Genomic DNA, 13,534 nt, shown 5'->3' with positions numbered 1-13,534 from the left:
CCAATTAGGGTGATAAGTGTATTTGAATATGAAATAACAGTTGCAGTCTCAACGATATAAACTCTTGGTTGTAATGGAAAAGGCAATTAAAAGCAAAAACAAAAGCATCACACAACCGCAAAGTGTCAATATCTAAGAAGCAAGACTACAAAGGCAAAAAAAAATTAAAAACCACCAGAAACACTGAATATCCACTTTAAAGAGTTTAGGAGGGAAAATCAGGCCTGAAAGTTGAACTCTGTCAAAGAAGCAGTGCCTTAGCAAAGGCCCTGAGCGCTCAGCACTGGGGCAGGTGGGGAGGGATGGGATGGGAAGCGCTGCTGCTGCTGCTGCTCCAAAGGCACATTTGAGGCACGGGGGGCTCAGAAACAGGAAAGCACAGAAGTTGCTGTAGCAACCAGCAAGGACATGAAGTCTGTAGTAACTGCCCTGGATCTCTGAGTTTTACTTCAGCTTGAGCACAAAGAGAGCTCTGGCTGGTGAGTATTTGAGGAGGACTCCTTTCTTTCTCTCTCCCTAACAACAATGCACATCTTGAAAGGGAGTTCAAGGAGGGAGAGGAAGTCAGGAATACAGTGCTGACTTTAAGGAAAGCTTTTCTGTTGGAGTCATACAAGGTGACAGCTGTGCAGAGCAGCATGGATATTTCTGAAACAAAGGGAAGCATAAAGCAGATGCTGTTTTGAAGGTGAGGGGGGTGGTTGTTGATTTATTTGCAATTAAGAACTCATTTGCAATTCTGTTCAATTAATTTCTTTTCAATTTCCTTAAATAAATAAGGAAAAAGCATTTTTCTTTTGTGCTTAACCTTCTGGGGGTTTAAACTTTGGTTCTTTTGGTGCCGATTTTTTTTCCCGTTACAGAAAATAAAATGTTCTAAATCTAAACCCAGTCTTTTGCTCTCTAAGGGTTATATGAAAAATATAATTCTCCTGAGTAATCTGATGTAAGGGGAAAGGTGAAGATTGCAATGTCAAGAAGAAATTTAGACAGTTAAAAGGCTACTGTAGTCATCTATTTTCCCATAAATACACCATTAATTTTCTTGTATCAGTGGAAAAAACCTTTGCTCTGACATACTTGTTTCAAATGCAGTTGATTTGCAATGGAAGACTTCTTTCTGTGACTTTATGTAGTTCAAGTCATCAGACTATTATTGGTTAGACAGAATTAGAGACAAACAAAAACTCAGGGTATCCAGAGGACACTTGGTGCTCAATTAAGAATTTGTTTTTGACAAGCTCTTCTCAGACTAAGACATATGGAAATATTAATGTAGAAATTATTGCTTGCTGCATATTTCCTTAAAGAAAATGAGTCTTCCTGTACTGTTTTTCTTACTACAGACCAGTCCATCAGCTCCAGTGGACATGGCATGGAATGCCACCTAGACATGATATACTTCATACAGCTTGCTACCATATTGAGCAATCAGAGGAACACTTTGCTGCAACCAGGAGCCTCAGCTCAAAATTGGGTCATTTTCTGGTCACAATGATTTCTGCAAGCTTCAACCTGCTGCTCTAAAACCCTGGCAGTTATCCTGGAGAAAGGATTTGTGGCTCAATCAAGATCAAAACAAAACCCCATCTGCCTGAAACCTTCATTAGTTTGGTTACTCTGAGGGTTTCTTAAAAAGCGTTTTGCAGTAAGACCAGCCCACATCTCCCCACATCCCCTTGGTGGGAAGGGATGTGTTCTGCCCCTTTCTCCCTCATATACTGAAAACCATCAAGAACTACATTTACTGCCCTTCAACCTGGGGCTCCCCCATTGTCTTCCTCTTAAAATAAAAACCCAGTTGCAGTCAGGGCCCTGTGACAGCAGTGTGGTCTGTGCAGCCCTCCAGGACCAGGCTTGTGAGCCAGAGCCTGGGAGCATGATGGGCTTTCAATTCAACATTTTAGGCATCTGTTTTTACCACCTGCTCGTTAACAGAAGGTGAATTCTTTCTTCCCAGCAGCAGAAAGATAACTCATCGTGCCTTTCTGCTAATTACAGCTGTGCTCTTACCTGGTAGCCAGAATCATTACAGGTCATGTAGCATTTGCCACAGTTGATACACATTTCCTGGTCAATCAGAGCCACAACTTGCTCTGTGTTGCACAGATCACCATATGTTCCAATATACTGCAGTGCTTTTCCAATTACATCCTGGGGGGGGAAAAAAAAAAATCATTGACTCATTTATAAAATACCTGGGCAGTCTCTACAGCTGCACTGGAGCACTCTCTAGTACTTTAATATGGAAGATTTGGCCATTTTTTAAATGATGTTTAGGGTCTTTCTTATAAATTTCCTAGAGGCTGACCTTTATACTCCCAGTAAAATAAAAGAATTTTCCATACAGGCACATTTTGAATGTAGGCAGTACTAGAAGTATACATTGTGTACAAACACGCTCTACAAATAGGTTAAATATTTAGTAGTCAATTTTGCATGTGCTGTTGTTTTGCCAGGATTGGGTGAAACCTCAAGGAACAAAATGGAATGTAAACAGGAGTGACATGCTATAATCAGATCATCTTTGGTCATTTTTCACTAGCACAGATTTAAGGACTCACAGCAAGGAAAGAAAAAACAAAACAACAACAGCTCTTCTCTCTTTAGCACAAATGACATGATCATCAGTTTATTGCAAATACAGAAGTAAGCTCTGGGTCTAATCCTGCAAGATCTGTTAATTTCACAGGTAGGAACTTCCTGCATCAACCTTACACATCATTGCTGCAAAAGGTGTGTGTCAGCACAGCATACACCAAAAAAGGAGAGCTCTGCTACATAAATTAAATGCAGAAATGAGTCCAACCTTGTCTTCTTAGTCTGCTAAGAACTTGCAAACCCAGCACTACTTTCTGAAAAAAATGAGGTCTACCTGGTCTTCAGCACTTGTAAAATAGTACCTTAAGCAAATAGAACAAATTTATTTGTTCACTGGATGCAGTATTAGGATCTATGAAGTTATTCCTACTATGAAGTGACTGTTGAGGTAGAAAATTCAACCAAATCCTATGCCCAGGAAGAAAGACTGGCAAATAGTGCTGTTTCCTTGCTCCAAAAACACTCAAATGTTTTCTCTCTGCCAAACCCCATGGTTGCTGCCATGTGAAATACCTTGGCTGCATTGATTCAATGCTAAAAGCCTTCCAGTTCTTCTCAGCAACATGCAGAGAACATTAATGCTCTTTCAGCATAAAACAGCTATGGCACATTGCTACAGGCAGCATGATGAGCATGGACAGATGACTGTGTGCAAGTCAGCACAGCTCAATGAGTTAACACTCATCACTCGAGCTGTGCAAGCTGATTTTGTGCATGGTCCAAAATCACTGCAAATCTGAAGAGAAATCTGTTTGCTTAAACCACTGTAAAAGGTCAATTAACTGCCTTGGAAGTGTTCCAGCTAATGCATTTTGCTAGAACAAGCCTTGAACACGGAGCCCTTTTCTGAGACTCCACTGATGAACTACGGTAACTAAATCAAATGTGATCTCCTAGGAACTGCTTACACCCCCATCTTTTCATTTCCAGTTCTTACTCAGAAACATTCATGGATTTACTGGATTTACAGCAGTTTTCAAGTGTCTGCAGTCTTCTGTGTCAGCTGGAATACTGTAGTGGTAGACTTCAGCTCCAGCTTGTTTCAACTCTCATCTAAGCTTGTCTGTTGACAAGCCTTGTCTTTTGAACCTGCTGCAGGTTTAAAAATACAAATGTCTTTGTGTGATTTACTGGCCCAGCAATGCTAAGGATCCTTGAGCCTCTCTTGTGTGTATACAGCCCCAAACATTCCACTGCCACAAATGCATGTTGCCTGCAAGTGATGAGCTGTTTGCTCAGGAATTTAAAGAAATGATGTTAAACCTGCACAACATACAACTAAGTAGCTTTCCACTGCCTGCCTGCATAGCAAAAGCATCAATAGGGATTCCTGATAGTGAAGAGCTTTTCAGTCTTTTCTCAGGGAGGTTCTGGATTCACATTCTTTAAATACTGTTTGGATGTTAACAAAACCATAGAGCTCAAGTGGGTTGCAGAGATGTACTACTCCAATAACTGTGGAATGGAGTGTCTTGCTTATGAGAGAAGACAAAAAGAACCTTACAAGATGTTTAGCCTAGGAAGATGATGGCAGAGCAGGAATTCAATGTCTCTATATATATACATCAGGGAGGAAAAAGGGCTATTTAAGTTAAATGACAATGTTGGCACAAGAACACACGATTTTAAGCCAGCCATGAATAAATTCAAAGCTGGAAATTAGAGAAGGCTTTTTAAATGGGAAAGGAGTGAGATGGTTACTGCCCTTCCAGGGAAACTGGAGGAGATGGGAGAGACATCCAAGGTTTGGGGTAGCATTAGATAACTCAGGAAATGGTTGCTTGAAACAACATGATGAAAATTGATTTTTCCAGCCACAAACTTGCAAAGGAAATAACAAAAATAATGCATAAGGCATGGTGATATCTACATTTTTAAGCAAGTCTCACTTCTCACAGCTCACAAAAATACAAATTTGGGGAGTTAAAATCCCAAATAGGGAGCATGATGGCACTTTAGAGGCCTTAAAGTGATTTTAAAAGACTGTGTCAATGATTTACTGCTCCTTTACACTCATTGGTGTTGTGTCTTTTAATCACTTCTTTCTCTCAAGCAAAGACTGTATATTTATTCATTTGCAAAGTTTCAATATATTGTTGGCTAAAAAAGCAATGGTACTTAAAAGATGTTCTGCAGGTGCACTCTTTTACAGCATCTCAGAGCTTCTTGTTTTCAACAGATCATAAATGCTTGGAACAAAATAAACAGTGCAGCAAGAAATAATCAGCTTTCACTGTTTAAAGCAGTTTCACTCCAAAAAGCAACTGCCTAAAATGGCACTGTGGGATTCCACACTTGGTGTATCTCAATGGCCTCCGGATCAAATTTGCACTGTTTACAGATAATTTTTTTTTTTTTTTTTTTTTTTTTTTGCCAACTGCCAGACCTGCAAACAGAAGCCAGGTTCTGAAAGTCAAGCTGTGTTCTTTCTGGCTTATGCATTACCAGCAGCAATAAAAAACGTAACAAAACAAAAACCTGGAAGTTAAATTTGCACCTTTGTGACAGCAGGGACCTAGAGTACTCTTTTGGATTACTGCTGTGCTGTCCTCCTCTTCTCAACATAAATGAAAAGGGAAAGGAACATAGTCCTGCAACTGGAACTGTCAGAGAATTTGCTATAGAGAGAATCAGAGCAGAATCCATTAGTTTTATGTTACTAATGAATACAGAAAAAAATTATTTCTGTCACTAAGCTAAGCAGATGTGGGTTTGAGTATACAGAGGGAGAAGATCTGTTCAGCAGGATATTAGTTTTGCAATTCTAAAATAGGTGCATTTAATGTTAATGTATCAACCATTTTATGATTATTAGCTTTTCATTAGTCATCATGTTAGTAAACATTTATTTGTAAATACAATTCAGGGTTCAGCTCTAGTCCTTGTAGACCTGCTGTGTCCATCTTCATGCAGATGCTTTTGTACAAGACCACACTGTGTTCCAGAGATGAGGAACATCACAGGCTCTCATTAGAAAGCCACATACAGTGCATGTACTGCATGCCATGGAGCAAGTCAAAGGGAACACACATTAGGGAGGTGCCTGCCTTCCACCTGATCTTTTTTGGCAATAAAGGTGAGCTACAGAGAGTGAGAGATGAAATGAAGAAATGTTAAAAACAAAACTAAAGAATAAAAAGTCACCAGAATCTGAAGGTACATGACCAAGGTCAATTTACAGTAAAGTAGCTTACAAAAATACATAAACTAACTTTTCTTGAAAGATTACAGATGCTTTGCCAATACTATAAAAATGCTGCTAAAGGTACCATGAGATTTAGGGATGTTTAAGCCTTGTTTTCAGTATATCAGCTGTAGTAGTAGTTAAGGTGGGACTTAGAAAATAATTAAAATCATAGAATCATATCACATCATACAACATCCTGAGCTGGAAGGGACCCACGTCACTGAGTCCAATTACTGGCTGTGCACAGGGCAATCCCAAAAAATCGCACTGTTTGCCTGTGAGTGTTGTCCACTTAAATGAACCTTTGTGATATAATTCAATATGGTTTCTATAATGAAAATTATGCTTGTTGTATTGATCATAGTTCTTTATGAAGACTGTGAAGTAATAAATTAAAAAAAAACCCTATTAAAAAAACAAAACCCCAGTAATTTTAATGTTTGACAAAGCCTCTGACAGAGGCCTGTGACACAAGAGAGCTCAAAAATTAACCAGCCATGAAGTGCTTAAACAGAGCAAAAAATAACAGGCTGGAGTACAATGATCAATGTTCAGAAAAGGTAAAATATTAGCAGGACAAAATGTCTCAATTTTGTGGTTTCGCTATGTTGCTGTTTAATATGCTTGAGTGTGTTTCAGTAAAAGCTTTGAACCAGAAGACTGTAGAGTTGATACAAGTTTTCATTTAAAGTAAATTAAAAGCCAAAGAACTTGTAGGTATTTTACAAAACTAGAGGAACAGGTACTATCACAGTGATAAAATGCAGTTCGACAAGCAGCTTATCAAAGTGAGTAACTTTTGCTGATCTTGCCAAGAGATCCATTCTAGATTAAAGACAGCTGCAAGAGAAATCAGGGTAGGAGACACCACTGACAGCTCATGGGACTGTCCTGACCAGAGGCAAACAAACCAGCCCCATGAGCCCTGCAGTGCTGTGGTTCTAATTAATCAGCCCTGGAGTGGAACACTCAGTCATTGCAGTGCTACCAACAGAGCACAGTGCCCTGGAGCACTGGGCAGTGATTAATGGGCTGAAATTTAGCAAGTCCAAATGCCAGATTCTGCACTTTAGGATAGAGTAACAGCAGGGGAAATGAAGATAGAGCTGGTGATCTCTTCTCCTTGGTATTCAGTGATAGGACATGTAGGAATGGTTCCAAGCTGTGCCAGGGGAGGTTCACACTGGACATGAGGAAGCATTTCTTTACTGAGAGGTTGGTCATGCACTGGAACAGGTTTCCTAGAGAGGTGGTCAAAACCTGTCAGTGTTCAAGAGGGATTTGGATAAATGCCCTTAACAACATGCTTTATCTTTTGGTCAGTCCTGAAGTAGTCAGCCACTTGGACTTGGGGGTCATTTTAGTCCCTTCCCACTGAGATTATCTTTTTCTATCCTATTATATTGCTGAGCCACTTGAGGCAGTCCTTCTGCCTGGCAGCCAGAGTGGGGAGGGAAAGAGGAAGTTTGGATTTCTAGGATTTCTCCCCATATGTAAGGACTAACATTTACTTAACCAATATGTATAATGAGAATATTTTCTGATGTACTGTGAGAAGGAAGAAGAGAGAAGAGAGGAGAGGAGAGAACAAGACCATGATGGGCTCTTGCAGTAGAGATTATTTCTGTCATTCATATTGGAGTATATACTTGGGAGAAGCAGCTTAGAGTCCCATAAATTAGGGGAGACACATGCATAGTTCCACCTGAAATATGCAACATCTTCCCATTCATGACAAGGATTACAATACAGTCTTTTCCAGGCAGGCAAGCACAAAGCAAAACTACTCCTGTTAAACACACAGATACATGCAGGAAGGATCCAAATGGCACAAAATAGTTATGGTAAAATAGAGCTATCCTCACCTCAATACTCCTCACCTCTCAAAAGGCTTTTACAGATTTAGAACTGGACTAAATGTGGCTAATGCCTCTCACAGTGCTGGCTTTTAGATGGGTGCTTATACATCAGCAAAAAACCACTTGCATATATGTATGTGCAAAAGATCATGTAAATGTATCTGTATAAAAGAAGGGTGAAAAATATTTCAAACGCAAGGAATTTAAGTTTGAAGATCTCTGTGGATACTTTTTCCAGCAGGTGGAACAGCATGTCATGCCCTAGCTGAGAAAGCTGTGCCAGAATGTTTGAACTACCAATCAATCAAGGCTTCCTGAATAAAAAAAAAAAAAAAAAAAAAAAAAAAAAAAAAAAAAAAAAAAAAAAGAAGAAATAAAATAAGCAGATAAATGGTGACTGAATATTGTGGTATGGGCCCTGAAGGACAAAGAGCTAAATTATTAGGAAGAAAAACACAGGAACATATAAGGAAAGAAATTAAAGCAATAAGGAGGCAACCTGAGGTAGGCAAATACATCTGTGGGAGCTGTACAAAACTGTAACTGAAAAGAAAAGATCCAGGGCATATGCCCACAATTTCTAATATTACAGACAAGTGAGAAAAGAATAAACAACTCCACAAAATATTAATATATGCAGTTTCAATTAATATTGAAAAATAGAGAAAATAAAGAGAAAAGCCATGGGAAAATACATCCAAAAATAAATTAGATTTTGGATAATCACAGAGGGGTTTTAAATTGACAAATAAATGGCAATTTGACAGCATGTGGAATTTATATAAGTCTTGGAATTTACATATCACCAACCCAACAACCAATTTGACGGGCGAGGAAATTCTGGGGAGGCTTCAGGAAATTTATAGCAAACCTCCAAAAATACAACCAGACAATCCAGGGTTCATAGCTCTTTCAAGGGCACCTATCTCTCCTTTAGGTACAGGAATGGTGTCCAGAGTGCCCACAGAGCCTTCTCTTTTCCAGGCTGAACAACCACAAATCTCTCAGCCTGTGTGCACAGGAAAGGTGCTCCTGCTGTTTGATCACTTGGGTGCTCCCTGAGGGCATCCTTGTTGTGTCTGGGTTTGTCCAGGAGCTACTGTACATCTCTGCAGGCCTCTGGAGATGTTTGCCTGACTTCTTCTTTGTTGGGTGCATCACTCCTGAGCTTGAAGAGGTGAATCCTGGATGTTACCAGCTGGCCTGGGCCAGTCTTCCCTCCAGGGCTTTATTTCATGGTGCTCTATGCAGCAGATCCCTCTGCCATGTTCTCCCTCCTCCCTGTGACTGAAATTGCTTTTTCCCCCCTTTTAAAACACAATATCCCAGAGGCTGTGCTGCTGGGCTTGCCCTTGGCCAGTGGTGGGTCTGTCCCAGGAGCCCCCTGAGCCCCCCCTGCCAAAGCTTCCATGCAAACCCAGTGCACCTCCCACCTCTGGATTGTCACAGGTGACAGGGGCAGACTGGAACACTGCCAGAAGCCACCTTGGCAAGGCCTGCTCCTTGGAATACCTTTATCCAAGGGGGGGAGGAAGATGATTCCCTGACTTGCCTGGCCAAGGAGCTCCTCAGACACCACTCAGAAGTATTCAATATCTGTGTAAACAAATGTTTGTGTTTGGGGGAATTCATTTTCCTTTTCCCTGCCATGGGCTCTCTTTTCTTCTTTTTAATCTATGTCCAACTACTTGGATCTTTTTTTGCTTTTCTACTTGGAGTTAGGCATGATAAATTATTGACCTCAAATTTTTTTTTTTTTCCTAGTGATCATGTCTGTTTTTTCCTCTTGCTAAACTTTTCCCTTCATTCAGTTTATTTGCTTTTGGATGGTTATCAGTTTTTTGGTTTTCTGCTGTTTTCAGAAGCAAGCCATCTCATTGAAAATGCAGTTATTGGCTGTTGCTTCTTCTTTCTCTTTTTCCCTACATCAATACTCTCCCTGCAAGGAGAACAGAACCATGAAACCTCTGAGGTCAAGCAGGCTTTGAAAATGCTCATCATGGTGAGAAAAGAAGAGTAGATAGCTGTTCTTTGCAACTTTTTGTATTTATATATAGAAGGGAACCTCAGCACAAGGGGAGGGATTTTCAAAAGCATGACATAAACAAAAAAAAAAAAAAAAAAAATTCAAATAATAATAATTCAAAAACCTGAGAGAGAGGTCTACAGAAGTGGCAAACTAATTAACTAATTAACAGGCAGACAATTCAAAATTTCTCCTTATCTGGTTCTGTCATCCTACCAGTTAGCTTGGAATACTGAATGTATTGGTAAACTGCAAAATTCTCTTGGGAATTATGTGGTTTTCTGAGCCACAGCTCATGTTCTGTTTTATGCTTGGCCTTATTTTTTCAAGAATTCTTATGTGTCTGAACATGTAGATATCTGATATTCTCCCATATATGAAGAAGAAAGTCAAAAAGGTCAACAGATTTGTCACATTGCTTTATAAATGGTCTACCTGAGAATATTGATTTAAAAAACTTTTTTTATTCAGACTTGAAGTTTAAGTAAGCACTGAAGTGAACACCTAGAATAATTAGCTCATGCCGTTTCATTTTATTGATATTTATTGACTACCTAAGGGAAGGGAAAAGCTTCAATGTATGGATTATGCAGTAGATAGGGGTCACAGGTTTTATTTTTACCCTGACATTTACTCATTGTAGATGGTGGATCAGCTACTAAGACAAACATTCTCCAGCTTTAAAAGTTCAATCTCTAAACCTATGACACAGCTTTTATATGTACTGAACACCAGCCTTTGGCATCGATCCTCCACGAGGGATGGAGGCATTTAGCAGAGTGCAAGCCATCAAAAGGCATCATGCAAAACAGCTCATGCTGTAGCATTCAAACTGAAAGAAATTCTAAACACTTCTGCTTTGTTCTTCAAGGCATCACCCCTGCCTGATCTGCACCTACTGTTCCATTGCCTGAAAACCTTCATTCTGAAAAATGACTTTAGGGAAATACCTATACATGCACATCACAAATAATTTCCCATCGATTTTGGTTAAAAGCTAGGAAGTCTGCATAAAGAGTTGTCTTTGATGCCCTCTAACAAGCTTAAAAGCAGTAATAACCAGCTCAAACTGCTAGAAATGACTGTGCATGTCAACTGCCTATCACTTCCTATGCATGTATTTTTGTTACCTTGATTGCTGGAATGGGCTTCTTGGGAATGAAGTGTTTTTTCTCAGCAAGCTCAGCAGCCATGCTCTGTGCCTTCAGTCTAATCTTGTTCTCAGCTATTATCCTTCTGCGTTGCTCCAGGTAAGGCCCAAAACTGGGCAGCTTCTGAAACAAAAATGAATAAACAGGATTATGCTTAGTAAGAGGGTGTAGTAAAAATCTGAGACTGACCCAAGGGTGAGACCTCCAGTCCATGCTGACTGCAACTTGCTTCTTATTCAGGAAGCTGAAATTGAAATCAACAGGACTTCACCAGAGTGAGAAGTGAATAAAAATCAAATATGAACATTGGGATCTGACTTGGAAATATATACTGAATATTAAAATATTAATATCTCAGAGCAGAAAAATAGCTGAATTGCAGGTCAGCATCCAAGAGTATATTATTTCCCCGTTGCATACTTGCTTATATATAAAAATGTATCATGCTAAATAATTCAAATGCTAACTTTATTTCTGTTTCATTTTATACTATGTGGAAAGGTATCATAAAATTATGAGTTTACATAGAAGGGTTCCAGCAGTATTTAAGAATATTTGTATCAATATCTGAATAAATCAATGCATATATTTTTAAAGCTTACAAACATATATTTGGCAGTGTGATAACAGACGGTTGTTTTGACCTGTCAAAGTAAGTCTAGCAAACACCAAATGAACTGAAACACATTATAATCTCCTAATTTTCCTCTATGTCCCACTTGGAATCTTTTCTGCAACATTTAGTCCTCGAACCCAATTAAGCAAACTCCAGAGGAACATTTCACTGAATTGCAAAACTCATGTCTCACCCAAGAGCATGAAAGAGCTGGATCAGAATTCCTAAAACACTCATCTTCCTGAAAAAATAATCCTTTTGCTTACCTGGAAGAGATATGGACAACTGTAGTGTGCCACAATCGCAGATTTATGTGAGCAAAATATAGCAGAAAAATGGACTTTTCCTTGATGCAATAGACATGCCCTTCCTCCCCTGAAACTAGTTCTTTATTCTGCAGAAGTATTTTATCCACCTAAGCCAAGGCTGTTCAGAAGCTGCAGCAGCACTGCAGAAAGCAGCAGGTAGTAACAGGGGATACACAGGCTGAGCAGCTGCTGGCATTAATTCACGCTAATAATACAACCTCAAAGAGCATATCCAACAAGATACAGTACTGCTGTGCTTATCAATTTTTTAAGAGGGAATTTCAATGTGAATTTTAAACCCCAGATTATTTAAAAATTTACAAATTATTATTTTTTAAAAAGAAGTAAATCCAGAAGAGGTTACTATGCTCTTCTGCTAATCCTTGGGAGAACAATTCCTCAATGATCTCCGTCAGTCACAATACCCAACCCTGGCACCTCAGGCTCCTTGCTATGCCAAACAAAAGCTTTCTTGGCTGCTGCTTTTTGGGCACTCTGAGCATACAGCCAGAGGGTGAGATCCTTGAAATGCTCCCCTGCTTCCAAGATTTGGTTTGTGGTCTCAACACACTTTTCACAGCAAGTCAGCTCCAGCCTTGCTGTGTGCAGCTCTCCAGGTGAACTGAGCCCTGCTCTGGGTCACAGCCACAGCCTGGCCACAGGCAAGGCAGGGCTGGGCTGCTGCACATCCCACCTGCCCCAAACTCAGTTTGCCTGCTGGCTGAGGGCTCTTATTGGTCTGTTCAATGGGAACTTTGCTCCCTCTCAAGGGCTTCCTTATTGGCATCCAACTTCCCTTTCTGTGCAGTTGCTGTACATGAAATGTTACAGGACATCTTCAAATCAGGCTTTGAGAATTCCAGCAAACAGCAGTAAGGTGATGGCCTTACATATTGAAGTCAAATAAGGCAGCAAAAGCAGAATTATTTTAGACAGCAAAATGAGTAAAAGGATGAATTTGTCTAATTCCAATCTAATCAACAGGCTGTAAAGCACATACATTCTCTATATGGCACACACATTCTATTGCCACACTCTATATTCACACACGTTCTCTATATGATTTTCAGAAAACCTAAAACTTTCCACAGAATTCTAAAAATTACAAATTTTGATTAAAAGCGTTCTCGTATGTCTATGAATTAGAAATATATTTTTGGCTAGGAATTAGTAGTAGCTATGTCACTGAGGAACTATTTCCTCTCCATAATTTATGTGCTGATGCCAACAGCTTTGGTTTGAGAGGGCAGGAGACTGATGACAGAGCATTTTTGGATTCTTTCCTGTCTGGCCAGGAATTGAACTGCTGACTTTGAGAGTAGGTAGCAAAGCTAATTTTGCTGAGGTTTTAACTGAGGTAGTAGAGAGAGGAGACACTTGTTCATGGATTGACTGATTGAAGATCATCTTTGGGAACAACAGCGAAATCTTTGCAGAATAAATCCTTTAATTTTCTGTTCTCTTAACATACACCACACCTCCCAATTTCTGCAGGCAGAAACATTAAGAATATTGAAATTAAATGGGTGATCCTAAGAAAAGTATGGAAAAATAATCTATTTTTTGTATAGGTGAGAAGTGAATTACAAAGGCTAATTAATTTTCATGGTTCTGAGATGGAATTATTTAGATTTTTATATCTAGCATAGCTGGTAGCTGGAATGTGGAGCAGGCATTTTGAGAAGTGTGCAATGCCTTCATTTCCATAATTCTGATGTTTTATAAAGACATGCATGCAGTTAAATTAAACCATATAATCCACATGTTTTAAAAATAAATTATGATT

The 13,534-nt window shown here is 39.4% G+C and overlaps 1 protein-coding gene across 1 annotated transcript in view; it reads right to left on the bottom strand.

The window, feature by feature from the left end:
* Positions 1–13,534, bottom strand: part of DPYD (dihydropyrimidine dehydrogenase) — a 320,908-nt gene that overhangs the window by 2,203 nt on the left and 305,171 nt on the right. The window contains exons 21-22 of the mRNA XM_079314282.1: positions 10,804–10,947; positions 2,014–2,154 (exon numbers count right to left, since the gene is read on the bottom strand). Of these exons, the coding sequence (XP_079170408.1) occupies positions 2,014–2,154; positions 10,804–10,947 (285 nt within the window). The remainder of the gene's footprint in view (positions 1–2,013; positions 2,155–10,803; positions 10,948–13,534) is intronic.

The sequence above is a fragment of the Erithacus rubecula genome, assembly GCF_903797595.1.
Source record: "Erithacus rubecula genome assembly, chromosome: 10".
In the NCBI taxonomy this organism is placed as follows: domain Eukaryota; kingdom Metazoa; phylum Chordata; class Aves; order Passeriformes; family Muscicapidae; genus Erithacus; species Erithacus rubecula.
The sequence above is the reverse complement of the archived record's forward strand: the minus strand, read 5'-3'. Positions and strand labels throughout refer to the sequence as shown.